This window comes from Balaenoptera acutorostrata, chromosome 8 (genome assembly GCF_949987535.1).
Source record: "Balaenoptera acutorostrata chromosome 8, mBalAcu1.1, whole genome shotgun sequence".
Classification (NCBI taxonomy): Eukaryota; Metazoa; Chordata; class Mammalia; order Artiodactyla; family Balaenopteridae; genus Balaenoptera; species Balaenoptera acutorostrata.
In genome coordinates, this window is record NC_080071.1 from 71,907,867 (window position 1) to 71,925,691 (window position 17,825).

General features: G+C 34.9%; 2 protein-coding genes across 2 annotated transcripts in view; both read left to right on the top strand.

Annotated features, from left to right (window-relative positions):
* The window catches only part of SPAG16 (sperm associated antigen 16), a 913,876-nt gene extending 900,653 nt beyond the window's left edge, over positions 1–13,223 (top strand). The window contains exon 16 of the mRNA XM_007187870.2: positions 12,966–13,223. Within this exon, the coding sequence (XP_007187932.2) occupies positions 12,966–13,141 (176 nt within the window). The 3' untranslated portion in view covers positions 13,142–13,223. The remainder of the gene's footprint in view (positions 1–12,965) is intronic.
* Positions 13,224–16,990: 3,767 nt separating this feature from the next.
* The window catches only part of VWC2L (von Willebrand factor C domain containing 2 like), a 155,470-nt gene continuing 154,635 nt past the window's right edge, over positions 16,991–17,825 (top strand). The window contains exon 1 of the mRNA XM_007187871.1: positions 16,991–17,380. Within this exon, the coding sequence (XP_007187933.1) occupies positions 16,991–17,380 (390 nt within the window). The remainder of the gene's footprint in view (positions 17,381–17,825) is intronic.

Consider the following 17,825-nt stretch of genomic DNA (forward strand, 5'->3'; position numbering starts at 1 on the left):
AAAGCACTGTTTCAGTGGCCTAGAATGTGGCTTGTTTTTGTTTGTTTTCTTCTCTAACGCAAATATTGACTCTGGCTTTGCATATGTGGAATGACTATCCAAAGTAGGTTGTAGTTTTTTGGGTTTTGTTTTTTTTCATGCAAAGTGTTCATTTCTCTTAAATAACAGAATTTTTTTTTTAATTTTATTTTACTTATTTATTTATTTAGTTAGTTATGGCTGTGTTGGATCTTCGTTTCTGTGCGAGGGCTTTCTCTAGTTGCGGCGAGCGGGGGCCACTCTTCATCGCGGTGCGCGGGCCTCTCACTATCGCGGCCTCTCTTGTTGCGGAGCACAGGCTCCAGACGCGCAGGCTCAGTAATTGTGGCTCACGGGCCCATTTGCTCCGCGGCATGTGGGATCTTCCCAGACCAGGGCTCGAACCCGTGTCCCCTGCATTGGCAGGCAGATTCTCAACCACTGCGCCACCAGGGAAGCCCCAATAACAGCATTTTGATCTTCCTTTGGGTAACTCTTGTACACTCTCAGCTTTTGTAGTGGGCAGTCAGTTCTGGCTTTGTCCATCACACCTTTCCACTTGTCAGCCATAGTAATTGGTCCAGGGATAAGCACATGATCCCAGCTTGACAATGTGGGACATTTTTTACCCAGTATGAAACTGCTGAGCAATAAAGGTACTCTTGCCATGGATATTAAGTTTGGGAGGCTCTGAACCTGTTGGGACTACAAAGTAGACAGAGCCTGCCTGAGAGTAAATCCACACTGCAGAAAGCAGAATTGAAAGACAGTGAGGGATGGCGCTCTTATAACATCATTCCAACCTCTTGGTCTAACTATTTCTGATTTCAGTCTACTTTTATTTCTGAGTTATAAATCTATATTCTTATTTTTTTTTCTTTGCCACTTTGAGTTTTCTTTCACTTGCAACTGAACAGTTCCTGAACTAATACTCCATCTATTGACAAGTCAAATTCTATTTAAAAAACAAAAAAATTGCAGTGTCAACTTTGTCATTTTTATGCCTCATGTACACATCTAAATCATTTGTGTCTTGTAACTTTCACCCCAAGTATTCATCAGGGCCCTAAATCTCAAATTGTCTCTTAGCTTTTATCAAAAGCCCATTTGATATAAGTTGGAATGCCAGATTAAGAGAGTAAGAATGAAAAAGTGTGATGGAGAAAGTCTGAGTAAAAACAAACTAATCATATAGTTGCTTTAAATTTTCTATGAGATACAAAGCCAGGCCATCAGAATGCAATATACTAGAATATTACTTTAGATTTCCATAAAGATGCCTTCACAGAATTATGAGTTAATATAAATTTATTTAGCACTTCTAGCCAAATCAGCTTAGCTTTCTGACATAACTACTTTCCTTTTTCCCCAGGCTATAGAAAAGGTTTACAACAATCTTGGGTTGCCATTCTTGCTTTAACACTAGCTCTGTTACTTTAAAGAAGTTACTTCAGTTCTCTATGATTCCATTTCTTTCTCTGAAATGAAGCATGAAAATAATGTTTTCTTCACATATGGTTGTAAGTATTACAGAATATAATAGAAAATATTGAGGAAAAAGTAGATAATGGAAACTAGTGGGTTTTTAAAAATTTTTTTTATTGGTGTGTAGTTAATTTACATTGTGTTCATTTCAGGTGTACAGCAGTGATTCAGTTATACATATACATATATTCATTCTTTTTCAGATTCTTTTCCCATATAGGTTATCACAGAATATTGATTAGAGTTCCCTGTGCTATACAGTAGGTCCTTGTTGGTTATCTATCTTATATATAGTAGTGTGTGTATGTTCATCCCAAGCTCCTGATTCATCCCCCCACCACCACCTAAAACATGGAAACTAGTGGTTTTATCTTTTATCAACCCCTTCAAATCACTTTGAAGGTAACATGTCAATTAGATGGTAGGACTGTGTATTTCCTCAGGTAATGAATTACGACAGATTTGAAATTTAGGCTAATCTCTATGATTTCAAAGAGTTTAATGATTTTTCTAAAACCAAGCAAATTATACTATCTTTAATTTGTTTAGCCACTCCATACTCAAAAGAACTTTCACATTTGGTATCCCAGCCATTCTTTTCTGTTTTTTTGGCAGTGGGTAGAGAGGTTATCATCAGGCTATAATTCTTTTATCACATATTTGCATCTTCTTGACTGTAACTACTAAATCACATATATGCATATTCTTGACTATAGCTATTAATGGTGTAGTGATGCTGATTTATCACTTAACCACTTTCACCCATTGGACGATATTGCCCAGGAGTAGGAAAGGATGAAGTTCTAAAAATAAGGATGCAATTATTAATAATTCACCATCTCAACATTAACCAACAGAAGCTGACAGTGTTTTCTGTCCCACAGACAAGACTCCACATTCAGAAAGGGGGATTCCCTTATGACGAAGTTAGTGACGACACAAATGTCCCTGAAGAAAAAAATTTCGGAAATACTAGAACTCTGACTTTTAAACTGTAGTACACATTATGGTTTAAGTAGTTAAAAAAAGAGAGAGAGAGAAATACTAAGTACTTTAATTATAATAATATTTAAAAGTTAGTTTTAATTACTTTTTGGTATAAAATATAAGCCTTCAGGTCCTTTCTCTACTCAAGAATAATGGGGAAAAAGATATTGCAGTCTATGATTTGCTCTCAACTTCACTTTACTATAGCTTATCTGATCCTCAGAACTGAACTGAAACTAGATTTTCCTCTGACATCAGCAAAAGCTTTTCTGAAATGTTTGCAAATCTCCAGGTGCATGGGTCCCTGAATAAATATTATTTCAACACTGATCAGCTGCATAGGTGAAGACCAAGTTAGGAAAGAGGTCTACAAGGATTTCTTAATGAAAGCAGGTGGCTGTTGATATTCTAAATAGATTCAGTAATTAGAACATTTTTAGGACTTTAGGTGCATCTCACAAGGGATTTCTGTAATATTTAGAAGAACAGCTCACATAGGAAAGCACTTGTTCAGGAAGATACTCATTCATGCTCTCCTAATAAATAGGGGGAAATTATTTTAAAAACTGCATATGGTAAGACCAAAAGTTCTGTTCCCAGCAGGGAAATACTTTACTTTTTGGATTTATTGCTGAGTTTTAGGAATTTCTGCAGTGTCAAAGAACTGCCTTCCTATATAGGGCGTGGATTTCAAGTGTAAGTCAAAAAACAATTACCATATTTGTTTAAAACTTTATGTAGGGTGAACAGATAAAACATACTCTGTGGAACAAAATTCACTTAATAAATTACATTCCATACCAAGTTTAAGTAACTGTAGATTTTATCTTCATCCTCTCAGTTTGTTGTATCCATTAAACATATTATCTATTCTAAATAACATATCTGCTTGACTAGTCCTAAAATAAGATGTTGAAACTTTCTATTGTCATTTTATGATGTGAGTGAGTTTCCACCAAGAGAAATTTAAAATGCATTTATTTTTAGCCTATATTTACACTTTGACTCAATCCTTGTTCCAGTGGTACTACCTGCAAGAGAAAAGTTAAGACCTTTTAGCAAGAGTATACATAGTAAAAAAAAATACTGAAAAAGTTTAAAAATTGTTACCAGCACTTAAGCAAATTAAATTGCCAAGAAATAATTTTTTTCTGAAACGTATTGATTAGTGATTGATAGGGTGCAAAATAAACTAAATCAAATTTCACATCTCCTTCAGTGATGTTTTTGAAATTCTGAGTAATGACCCAGGTTGAGCCATTAATGCAAATCCTCAAAACTTAGTTTCTTGATACTTTTCATTTTGAGGCATCTTTTAAAGAAACAACAGATGCCTCTCCACATGCATTCTAAAAATCAATACAATTAATCAATAATGCTCTCCACAGGTAATAAATGCTGAGAAGCATTTCTGCCTATCTATATTGATCGGGAGAATTGCTTCAAATTGGTTCAGATGTGTATAAAAATCATTTCCTTATTGATCAAAGCCTCCCTTCTCCACTCTGTTATTTCATATATGGCATACAACTGTTTTAGACTTCATGTATATCTGTGATAAACAAATTTCCTGTGATCTGTGTATGAGACTAATTTGAATGAAATGTAAAATGGGTGTTTTTGTTTCTTTGGGGGAACATATTGCTTGAAATTTAAAGCATGAATAATCATGAGAAATTACTGAATTTAATGAGAAATGTAATGATGTTTTTCATTCACATTTTCATTATTTGTAATAAGCTTAAAATTTAAGCTTTTTTGAGTCTGCTTCTATTTCTTATAACAGAATTCATGCAGACACATGCATTTAATCCAGAATGATGCTATTCCCGGTGGTATAAATAATAGAAAACTGCATAGTTTTAGTCAACTGTTGACTTATATTGCTGGCAAGTTATATTTTGGTAACATGATCAAACATGTAAGTGGACATTGTGACCTTTTTGCTAATATATGTGTTAAGTGTATAGACAGAGTAATAAGAAAAGTATGTCTTCTAAATTAATTGTCTAACAATAAGTGTACAGTTTCAACAGATATAGCATTTAATGAGTCTCATTAAATAGGACTCTATTCATCTTTGATCCAAACAATTGATTCATTGGGTAAATATTATTAGATTAAGGACTTTTCCAAGGAAGCTCAACTTCTAAGTCTTGATACATTAACTAGTGTTGTGAATTATAACGAAAAAACCAAAGATTCCTGTCAACATGACTTAGTAAATTTCATAACCTTATACTACCTGTTTTCCTTATCTGAATGTTCCATTACAAAATGGCATTATTTTGGCCACTGTATAAGCTACTGTGGAAAGTGTCACTGAACCACTACCTCCTTAAAACTTGACCACCAATTTTTACTTATTGAAAGGTTTCATTCATCTCATGATTTTCATTTGGAATTTCAGGGAATATGAATTATCATATAGTCAAGTCCCAATATCTCGACTTTAGATAATTTTACTTTATTTATCATCTAACAAACAATTTAATTTTTCTTTTTTTAATTCTGAAGGAATCTCTTATGCAAAACAAAGTTGAAATCTTTCAACAAAACAAGAAGTGTTTTCATGAACAATTAGTGTAAGGAATTGGATAAACTATGTTCACTATATTCAAAAATACTATTTGAGTGAATCTGAGGAAATGTTAGTCAATGTTGAAAGCATAGCATCAGAAGGATGATATATTCTGGTTTGTTTCGCCTAGAGCAAAAATAAAATAAATTTTATAACATCTTAATATAAAACACTTCCCAAAGATGTGGAGGTATCTAGCTTTCTGCTCACTAAGGCTCTATTGAATCTTGGGTACATGGTTGGGCTCTATGAGCTCTAAAAGGATAAACCTGCTTTCCTAAGTCTCTCATATATTCCCAGGAAGCTAACTAACTGTACAATAAGATTCTTGGAGTCAATAAGTACCATTAGGGCAACCACCGAAATGAAATTTTTGAAATATTTCTTGTACTTAAATAGAAATTAATCTTAAAGTATTCCTAGGAGCAAGCATAGATTCAGCTGGAAACTGGAGCTGCACACCCAAGAGATATTTACTCTGACTCATGTTACATTTTAGTGAGGGCAGCTTAATCACAGTGGGAAAGACAACAGTGAGCCAATCAATCAATAAAATTTCATCTGGAGGTATTAGGGCATGACGTGGAGGATAAGAGCGTTAGCTCTGGAGTCAGTCCTCATTTCCAGATTCCACCACTTATAAGCTGAGTGGCTTTGGGGAAGTTGCTTTTATCTGTCTCATTTTCCTCCTGCATGAAGCAGAGTGTGTGCCAGCACTGTCCAGTAGAAACATAATGTGAACCACATATACAATTTAAAATTCTTAGTAGCCATGTTTTCAAAAATCAGGTGAAATTAATTTTTAAATTTTTTTTAAATTTAATACAATGCATCCAAATTAGTATTACTGTGATATGTAATTAATTGATATAAAATTATTAATGAAATATTTTACATTCTTTTTTCATGCTAAGTCTTTAAAATCTGGTGAGCATTTTACAATGATAGCACATTTCAGTTTGCACTAGCTGCATTTCAAATGCTCAGTCAGTAGCCATATGTGAGTAGTGGCTGCTATCATGGATAGTGCAGGTATATATTCACCCCATAGGGTTGCTGTAAGGATAAAATGAGATAATGTGTGTAAAGTGTTTAGAAAGGTGTTTGGCAAATAAAAAGGACTAAAAAAGGGAGTTGTGAAAACTGTTACTGTTATAACTGAGTACTGACTACAGCAGCCTAGGTGCTAAACTGGGGTGAAAGCAAAAATATATGACATGACTCTGTTCCTGAGTAATTACAAAGTTAAGAAGGCAAGATAAATAAATAGTTAACTATAATTTATGGCATCTTATTACCATATGAATGTATGAATAAAACGCAATGAATGCTCAGAAGAGGAAGATCTTCCCCACTAGAGTTGCCTTGTACCCACCTTGGTGAAGAAAATCATTTTGAACTGGGATATAATCAATGGGTTGACTTTTCTCAGGAAGATAAGGTAAGGGACCATGAAGCTAGCTAAGAAAAATATTCTACCAGAAGAATAATAGGAGCAATGATTCAAAGGTGGGGAAGTGAAAAAATACACTCAAGAAATGATGGCAATTTTTGATGGAAAACACAGTGTTCATGTAAGAGTGTACTTGGGTGAGTAAATGCAGATTTGTATTAGTGAAGGGGGTTTAAAAGCCACGCTAAGATACTAGGACATTTTCAGTGTCAGAAGGAAATAGTAAGAAGAGCACTGATTTGGAAGTCAAAGATCTGATTTTAACCAAGTTCTACAATTGCCATGAATATGCCAATTTCTTACCTTGGGGGAGTCACTTCATCTCAGTTGTGTATTTTTAAAGTGACGTAATTAGATCTAAAAAAACAAAACCTGAGAATGTCAAGAGTTGTAAGGGGTCTCTTTGTTGTCACTGTTCCTGCTGTTTTTGTTGTTGTTCTATTCAAATTTATGGTATTTTAGGATGGGAGTGGCATAATTGAAGAAAGCTTTAAGAATTAATGTAGGTAGATTTAAAAGTAAAGAAATTGTAACCAAAAATCACTTGGGGTTATCTTTTCAATGGTCCTGACATCTTAAAAATAAGCACTTCAATATTGTAAACATAACAGTTGGAAATGGGAAAATTATAGAAAAGTAGCAAAGAAAAATGGATAAAAGTTGGGTTAAGGATGGAGAGGGAGAAAAGGTGTGAAATGATTACCACTGCAGTTTGGACTCTGAAAAACAGAATATAGTATTCAAAATTGAAATGGAAGAACTAGACAGATAATTTTGCTGGAGATGTGGGAAGGGATGTAATATGAGTTTGTAGTTTTTTAGTAGGTACACTATATACACTAGAATGTGTGCTTTTAAGAATTAATTGATATATGTGGGAGATGATGGAGGAGTAGAACATGGAGCTCACTTCCACAAATATAGCAAAAATACATCTAAAAGTGGAACGATTCGCACAGAACACCTACTGAACGCTGGCAGAAGACCTCAAACTTCCTAAAGGGCAAGGAACCCTCCACGTACCCAGGTAGGACAAAAGAAAAAAGGAAAAAAAAAAAAGAAACCGGGAGGGCACCTGTGCCTCAAGGAGGGAGCTGTGAAGGAGGAAAGGTTCCTTCACCCTGGGAAGGCTCCTCACTGGCGGGGAGATCTGTCTAGATGGAGGGGAGCTTTGGAGCCTCAGAGGAGAGCACAGCAACCGATGTGCAGAGGGCAAAATGGAGAGTGACCTGCACAGAAGGTCAGTACCACCCCCCCTGCACTCTGCAACCTGAGGCCACTCATCTGCTGGTGCGGGCAGGGGCTGGGTGCTGAAATTCAGGTTTCAGTGGTCAGACCTAGGGAGAGCACCAGGGTTGGCTGCATGGAGACAGCCTGAAGAAGCTGGAGTGTAGCAACTGAAGGTCACTCGGAAGAAGCCTGGGCCTGCCAGAGGGGCAAGGCACCATTGTTGGGCACACGAGGAGAGGGGCAGGACCACCATAGGAGCTTCTTTCCCTGCGCACATGTGCTTTCAGGGCTCTGGGGGCAGGCGCAAGCCACCACTGCCATACTGAGCTCCAGGGTGGGCACAGGCTGCCGCCACCACTAAGAGACCCGCAAGTGGGCTCCAGTGGCTGCCCCCACTGTCCTGGGAGTGCGTGGGCCATGGCTGCAGCTAGGGGACCTGCAAGCAGGCACCAATCACTGTCCCTGCTGTCCTGAGGAGTGGGCAAGCTGCCACCACTGCTAGGAAACCCTGCAGCAGGCACCAATCTGCTGAGAGTTAACACCTATCCTGAAACTCGTCCAAAAAATTGCAGAGGAAGGAACGCTCCCAAGCTCATTCTATGAGGCCACCATCTCCCTGATACCAAAACCAGACAAAGATGTCACAAAGAAAGAAAACTACAGGCCAATATCACTGATGAACATAGATGCAAAAATCCTGAACAAAATACTAGCAAACAGAATCCAACAACACATTAAAAGGATCATACACTGTGATCAAGTGGGATTTATCCCAGGGATGCAAGGATTCTTCAATATAGACAAATCAATCAATGTGGCACACCACATTAACAAATTGAAGAATAAAAACCATATGATAATCTCAGTAGATGCAGAAAAAGCTTTTGACAAAATTCAACACCCATTTATGATATATATAAAAAAAAAAAACCACTCCACAATGTAGGCATAGAGGGAACCTACCTCAATATAGTAAAGGCCATATACAACAAACCCACAGCAAACATCATTCTCAACGGTGAAAAATTGAAAGCATTTCCCCTAAGATCAGGAACAAGGCAAGGATATCCACTCTCGCCACTTTTATTAAACATAGTTTTGGAAGTCCTAGCAATGGCAGTCAAAGAAGAAAAAGAAATGAAAGAAATCCAAATTGGAAAAGCAGAAGTAAAACTGTCACTGTTTGCAGATAACATGATACTATACATAGAAAATCCTAAAGATGCTACCAGAAAACTACTAGAGCTCATCAATGAATTTGGTGAAGTTTCAGGATACAAAATTAATACACAGAAATGTCTTGCATTCCTATACACTAACAAAGAAAGATCAGAAAGAGAAATTAAGGAAACAATCCCATTTGCCCACACATCAAAAAGAACGTTTTGGCTTGGCCAAAAAAGTTCGTTTGGTTTTAAGTAAAAGACATTTTTCATTTTCACCAAGAATTTTATTGAACAATGTATTCACTAACCAAATGAACTTTTTGGCCAACCCAATACCTAGGAATAAACCTACCTAAGAAGGTAAAAGACCTGTACTCAGAAAACTATAAAGTACTGATGAAAGAAATCAAAGATGACACAGATAGAGAGATATACCATGTTTTGGGGTTGGAAGAATCAGTATTTTCAAAATGACCATACTGCCCAAAGCAAACTACAGATTCAATGCAATCCCTATCAAATTACCAATGGCATTTTTCACAGAATTAGAACAAAAAATTTTACAGTTTGTATGGAAGCCCAAAAGACCCCAAATAGCTAAAGCAATTTTGAGAAAGGAAAACGGAGCTGGAGGAATCAAATGCCCTGACTTCAGACTATACTACAAAGCTACAGTAATCAAGACAGTATGGTACTGGCACACAAACAGAAATATAACTCAATGGAACAGGATAGAAAGCCCAGAGATAAAACCACACACCTATGGCCACCTAATCTATGACAAAGGAGGCAAGAATATACAATGGAGAAAAGACAGTCTCTTCAATAAGTGGTGCTGGGAAAACTGGATAGCCACATGTAAAAGAATGAAATTAAAATATTCTCTAACACCATACACAAAAATAAACTCAAGATGGATCAAAGACCTAAATGTAAGGCTGGATACTATAAAGCTCTTAGAGGAAAACATAGGGAGAACACTCTTTGACATAAATTGCAGCTATATCTTTTTGGATTCACCACTTAGGGTAATGAAAATAAAAACAAAAATAAACCAATGGAACCTGATTAAACGTAAAAGCTTTTGCACAGCAAAGGAAACTAGACTTGCTTCTTTTTTGCTTAATACATGTTGAGATATTTATATTTTTAAATACCTTTATGAACCAATTTGGCTATTTTATTTTTAAATCAATGTTGGCAAACTATATTATTCTATGTTTTTTAATAATATACTTTATATCCATGTGATATTTGTGGAATATGTGCATTTATAATTTAGTATAATTATTCTTAAAATACCATGTTAAATGATATTTTAAATAATCTATTCAGGAATTGCATGTTAGGAGACAAAATTTTATTAAAATGTTATAATGGTTACATATTTTATTAAAATGTTATAAAATTTTAAAATGTGAAATAAAAAATAAATTATATTTCTATTTTGAAAGGCTTATTCACTTTAACATGAACATTGTTGGTACAAGTTTTCATAAATCCTCATAGTACTATTTAAAATTTCATGTCTACCATATTTTAATTCCATTGACCAAGTTTGATATAGGTACATCTTCTATTCTTCCGAAATTTGTCATTAAGACTGTGACATTGGTATGACCAATGATTCATATTGTAGTTTACTTTTTATTGCCAATCATCAGGATATATAGAAAGATAGCTATGCACATGTCTCTAAATACTCTGTAGAGATGTCACCAATAGTCATACTGTGATTTTTTCTTTTGGGAGTGCCACCTCTCTGTCTCTCACACCAACAGATACTAATGTAGTAATTGACACATCCTGGTTAAGTAATTTTGAAAATCTTCTAACCTAGAAAGAGTTCAGCATCTCAGTTCCCAGTAAAACTAAGTTTGGGGTCAGACATTATATGCCATGTAATAATCCAATATACTTTAGAGATGAACATGATTTTATGTATATATACACACACACACACACAATCTTACAGCCTTTTGAAAATGAATTCAAGTAAACCTGAAAACCTCACCATAAACTTGCTGACTCAAATCTGTTCTAACAAAGACACATTTTTTAGATACCTGAGGCATGGTGCTGCTGAATTATATAATCCTATCATTAAATTCCAATATTATCATTTTCTCTATTTTATTGAACAAGCTTTCAGGAATTACCGAGAACTTTCATAAATATTTCCAATTAAAATTTTTACAGATTTGACTCCAACAAAAGATAATGGTTTAAAAGCTAAATTCTTTCCTTTTTCTTTACAGGCTTTGATTCTGTTTGGTTTTGTTTTCAAAAATAGAAAATGATATTTACCACCTTCCTAGTTGTTGTATGAAGAATACAAGAAAAAAGTTATTTGATTCTTAGGAAAGTCACAAACAACAATTGCCTACAGTGTGTGGCTGGAAGTGGAATCCATATGTAATGCCTCTGTCGGCAAAGACTTAGTAGAAGGGGCTTTATAATAAATATTCACATCTGCTGCTTTGGACACTCTAATCCATCCTAAGGATCTTTGCTGTGTCAGGCTTTGTTCTAGATGAAGAAGCTCAGTAGATATAAAGGTTTGCAAATAGGCCATATTTATCATGATTAACTTTACTTTTATAACTTTTCTCTGTTTTAGAGACATTCATGGCAATTTGTGTTATAATTCTTGATTAAATATTTGACTGTGACTTTTATGGCAATATTATTATTGAAATTTTATTATGGAATGGAAAAATTCTATTTTAACAATATATCACCTACTTAACATCTGTCAAGAAGGCATCACTGATAACAATGCTATGCTGGATGTGGAAAAAATGACTAAAACCCCAGGCTCTGGATTCAAAGTGCTTGTGATTAAATACTAGCTCCCTCCGTATCTAGGGTGTCATCTTAAGCAAGTTACTTAGCCTTTCCAGGACTCTCTTTCTTCACCTATATAATGGAGTTAATATTATTTTCTTTATCATTAGATATTGTAAGGATTATATGGAATTATCAATATATATGTTAGGTACTAAATCTAGTATCTAACGTGTTGAAAGAGTTTAATGAATTTTAAATGGCATTACTGGAATGATAATATTATATGCCTTCTAAGTATGATTAGATAATCCCAGGGACAGTACTAAAGTCATTTATTTAACCCACATACTTATGTAGACATATTCTGTTGTTTTTACTTACCTCCAAATTCCCTGATAGTTTGCTGCTGGACTTCTTTAATAAAAGTGTTAGTTAGAATGGGATTGCTGATATGTTTTTCACTTTAAGGAAATTATTAACTCACAAATATATGGTATAAATATTATGAGAATACTCTGTGCTGTACTTAGCTCTCTTATGACACAAAATTTTAGTTTAACAGAATTTTGAATTTTAAATTAGAGTAAAAAACCTAAGACATCTTTGAAATGGAGGTATTTATTTTCACTTCAACTCCAAAAAAAATTTGTTGCACTAATGAGTACCACAATTTTTAAAGTAGAAATGTATATTATTAGTTCTAAGTAGTGATTTAGTACACTAAACAAATTATAATAAACAAATTTAAGTTCTAAATTACCCGCTGTGTGTATATATGTATATATGTGTATGTGTATATATGTATACATGTATATATGTATATGTATATATCTTTGCCTTAGATACATTTTGAATCCTATTTTTTAACACTTTTTTTCAGAAATAATTCACTCGAAGAAGAAAGCTTCATTGCTTAATTGCTTTCAATCTCATCTTCTCAAAATTATCAATCCCAAATATAAGGAGACTAGCAGGGTATTTGATGACCTCTGCATGTAAAGTAGATAGAGCATTTTAAATTTTATAATCTAATCATTGGCATATCTTAATTTTAACTGGAATTATTTCCTATACAGCCAGGAGTTAGTTCATATTTAATGACTGACATCTCACGTAAAATGAATCTGAATTACAGTTGAAACAAAACTGTATATTCTGTTGCTTATAAACTGTGACTGCTTGAAATAAAACTTTGATATTCATTCTCTCTCCCTGTTTCTCCCTCTCTCCCTCCCTCCCTCTTTCTCTCTGTCAGGTCAAGTTTTAGCTCAGGCAAGTGGCAATGGGGTTATCCATTTGCTGGATCTTAAATCGGGGCAGATCCACAAATTGATGGGCCACGAGAGTGAGGCTCACACGGTCGTATTTTCTCATGATGGAGAGACTCTGTTTTCTGGAGACTCTGACGGCACCATTCGAACGTGGTCTTGACAGTCAGCATATCCCACTGCGGAGGGCATTCCCTTTAAGGCTTGAAAATGCCTTGTATAGTCCCAAACCAGTAAATATCTGGTTAAATATGCCAGCAGGTAACATTTACAATTTGCTTTAAAACATGCTTTGGACATATATTTTAGTGCTCATTACTGTTACCAATAAAAAAAAATAACTTTCTGCTCATTTATTTGTGTCTGGGTCTTTTTCTTTCTCCTTTTGATAAGAATTTCGAGACAGAGCATCTTTGCTAGCGGTTTGGAAGAAACAGCTTTACAATGACGCCTAATGACAGACTAAATGAATTACAGGAGATTGATTCTGAATGTTACAAAACAAACTGCAGGAGAACCAGGCTACTTTAAAAAAAAAAAAAATCAAATCTAAACTGCAGGAAGACCTGAAGTTTAATCATGTAGCACAGGGAAAGTCTTTCTGTAAGCAAAGGGTCAAGTAGAATTGGGGAGCATACATTTTCACAGATTCTTTAAAAATGATTATACTTTATCTGTTAATAATAATCAGAGACTGCAGATGGCTTAAGTCTAAATGCTAGGCTGTTCCAGAACTTTCATCTCTGAAGCCCATGGGAGAATGCATTAAGTATAATTACAATAAAAAATGAAAAGAAAAAAAAAACATCGTAATCTCAATGCAAGTAAGTATCTTGCACGTAAAATGCCTTTCCCCCTTTAATGCATGCATCCACTGTATAAAGTGCGACTGCTTAGAGAACGCTCTAGCCTGGTCCAAAGGAGCAGCTCGGATTTCGACCGAGCTCGGCTCAGAAGCCAGTTGTTGGCGCTGTCCGTGGTGCTGAGGAATTCCCAGCTGCCGGCAGAATGAGCTCCAAATCAGCAGTCTGCAAACTGCGCTCAGTGATGCAGAAACCCAGCTAAAGTTGCTCCTTTCCTTCACGTCCACAGTTAGTATTTTCTGGTGTTTGTTTAAGAGGGGATTCAAGCAACATATCGTGGATGATGCTGACGGTACTGCCAGCGGAGTGGGCTTTAAGCTACAGCATGCTGTTGCTGATTTTGATCCTCAGAGCCTAGCCAAATCACCTCTACTGCCATATCAAACACTGTGTAAGTGAACTCATGTGTGGAGGAGGCGTAATCAGCCGGGAAATTTCATAGAAGGATCCGGGAAAAGGCTAAAAATAAGTTCAACATGATTCTGCTACTGGGGTCTGGATTGCTACAGGACCAGCACTGCTTCTTGCTTTGAATTCTGAACACAGATCCAAAGCATATTTCTTATGTGTGTCTGCTGTGTTTCTCTCTGGAAGGGCGGGAGACTGCTTCTTGACTGTGTTTTGAAATGGGAGGTAGAATGGATTGCCTTTAATTCAAGCCTGAAAATGTATTCTTTGGATAATTAAAAAGAAACTGCTTTTCTAAAACATACCTGATCTTTTAGTTTGTATTCGTCAATGACCCCCACCACCACCGTTTAACCTCCAGAGTGATTAGGTAAGTGTATCTCATGACATGAGTTATGTTTGTTTTCTCAAAGAAATAGATGCAGTCATTTAAAATCATATGTAGCAATATGGGGTGGGGGGAAAGTTTAGCTGGGAAGTGATCCTCAGTTTAGCAATGTTTGCTTACTTATTAAAAAATCTGCAGATAAACATTTTGATTTCTCTAATGTTTCTTCTCTTAAATAAATATTAAACTGCACTAGAGTAGCTTAATTAAGAAGAATGCTCTTGAAAAAAATAACTTTCTTATACTGAAAAGGAGACCTTGTTTTCTCCATGCAGGTTGTAAAATATATTTCATATAATAAAAGCATGCTTAATGTTTATATAAAGTAGGTATTACATCCCTATTTTTACCTTTAAGTTTACATTCACCCTAACCTGACACATTAATGCCTACCTGTAGCTTACAAAGAGATCATTTTCTATGTCCTTTTGAAACAGAATGATATGTGTATTTTATATGGCTTATCTTGCATGTATTGACAGATACTACTAGAAAACTATAAGAAAGCACAATAGCTCCTTTTTCTTCTAAGATAAACTTTCTAAATATGTGGGAAATGTATAAATGCATGCTTTAATTGGAAAATTATGCTTTTTTAGAAGCTTATATTATGTTTGTGGGCTCTGTAGTAATTTAAGGGAAAAAATGCTTTGTCAAAGGGAGCTTCCACCTTCTCAAGTAGAATTATAGGTTTGCATTTTTTTTTTGTTCTGTCATGACTCACTGTTTTTGACATATTTTAAAAGAAATCCATCTCCTTTATCATTACCTACCCAAAAGGAATTCTAATATTAGAGAGCAGTTTTCTCTTAAAGGAGGGCATGAATATACTCCCTTCCATTTTACTATTACTAGAATTTGCATATCTAACTTAAAATGCAAGTATAATAGTTCTTGAAGTTTTCTAATGCTATCTTTATCTTATTTAAAATTATCTGCATGTTAGACTAAAAATCGATGGTTTATCATTGCTATTATAATCTGAAAATAAACCAACAAATAACATTTATAAATGATCTGAAAATGTCCTATATACAATTTTAGCAATATTGGCATAAAGCCAGCATCATTTAAATAGGCAAATGAACTATTTTACACTTTTCTTATCTATTACTCCCTAAAGTCACAGTTTTCCCAAGGCTTTGTATGAGTTAGTCACTCTGATAATTTAAATAAGAGCCCCCTACCAACACTCCCCACCAAGCACTAATACTAAGTGAAGTGTACAAGAGTCAATAACACCAAATTAATAAGGCATATTTTCTATGAATTGGCAACACCCTATTTTTAAGAAACTTCAATAAACAGTTACACTGGCATTTTTGTGCAAATTGCCTAAATGCAAGTATCTTTGGCATGTCAAAAAAGAGTTATGTTTTCAAGAGTGTGTGAATGTCATTTACTTTATGTTGAAGTAATTAATTCAAGTAGTATTTATTACATGAATATTAGAATCAAGTTGCTGTAAAAATAATTTATAGATACATCTTTCCTGCCCACTAGGAGCTTACTTCCTGAGTAAAATAAAGGTGTGAACAATAATACAAATAAATTTTTAACAAATCCTTTTCAATACCTGGCATTTTCTTATTTATTATTTAAAGTTTTCTTTCTTTTATTCACTGTGGAATAGTTGTGCTATTTTCCTTCTTAACTATGTTTCAAAATCCAGATTCATGTTCACTTAAACAAGTCACCTATATTGAGACCATTGTTCTCCAATTATGGGCATAAAGAAGTAAGAAGACCTTTGTAGTAGCTGCATCCAATGATAATTTACATTCAGCTGTTGGTTTCTTCCCTTTCTTTTAGAAGTAGAATGTCTTCTCACTAACCTCTTGAGTTTTCTTTCAGATGATTGTAACATATATACATTCTGTCACTCATTAGTTTAATCAGTGAATTCAAAGAGAATGTGAATTCAAATATTCTCAAGTTATTTGTAACTATTAGTAAGATCACCCTTTGAGTCTCGGTAAAACCACTTCTTATAATTTAGACAAAGCTAGACCTTTGAAATTCAGAAGGTAAATTTAAGCTGAAGATTCCTAGGTGAAATAAGTCCATAAAGGACAATTTTAATGCATATATGGCCAAAGATCAACCCTCCAAACTTCATAATAAAGTGTAGATAGTTGCATGAACTTAGTTGATTTGAGGTCTTAGTAGCTTCCAAATAGATCTCAAATAAACATGTTAAGAGCATGGGTTTAAATGAATCTATATTCTCTTTATATATGTCAAATTATTCTTTTTAAATATTTATTTTTCAGCCTACCCCTCTTGTATTCTCATGGAAGGAGCTGAGTATATCTAATATTAGGAGAACATCCAGAATCCTTTGAGGAGGGGGATGGCTCTTCATATTCATGAAGCTTGCATACTTCTGTTGGTCATCCCCGGATTGGTCACCTCTGCTGCCATCAGTCATGAAGACTATCCTGCTGATGAAGGTGACCAGACTTCCAGTAATGACAATCTGATTTTTGATGACTATCGAGGGAAAGGGTGTGTGGATGACAGCGGCTTTGTATACAAGTTGGGAGAACGATTTTTCCCAGGGCATTCCAACTGTCCATGTGTCTGTGCTCTGGATGGACCTGTTTGTGACCAGCCAGAATGCCCTAAAATTCACCCAAAGTGTACTAAAGTGGAACACAATGGATGCTGTCCTGAGTGCAAAGAAGTGAAAAACTCTTGTGAATATCATGGGAAAAATTACAAAATCTTGGAGGAATTTAAGGTATGAGTTAGCCTTTTTATTTATTGAATACTAACTTTTTACACCACATACTTAGATTACTACATTAAAATGACAGTTGGAAAAACACAGTTTTAAATTTCTCTTTGATTTACAAAAATATGACTCCAGTTAGCATAAGTACCAGTGTGGTCAACAAATAGGTAATTGGTTTGTTGATCAGTATCTGTAGGGTTTCACAATAACTTTTTCCTTCAGAAGTATTTGGAGCATGTTACCATCTTTTATTTTTGCCCTTAAACATTTCTTTGGTGTTATAAGAAAATATGTTTTCTGAAGGAAACAACTTTGTTTAAAGGCTATGTGTCCATTAAGTTAATGTTTAAATTTTGTGAGTTTTTGGGTGGGTGTGTGTGTGGCTTATTAGCCTGTAGTTGGAGCCATTTAATTATAGTCTAGAATTATCTATTTAGTGTATGGAAATGCA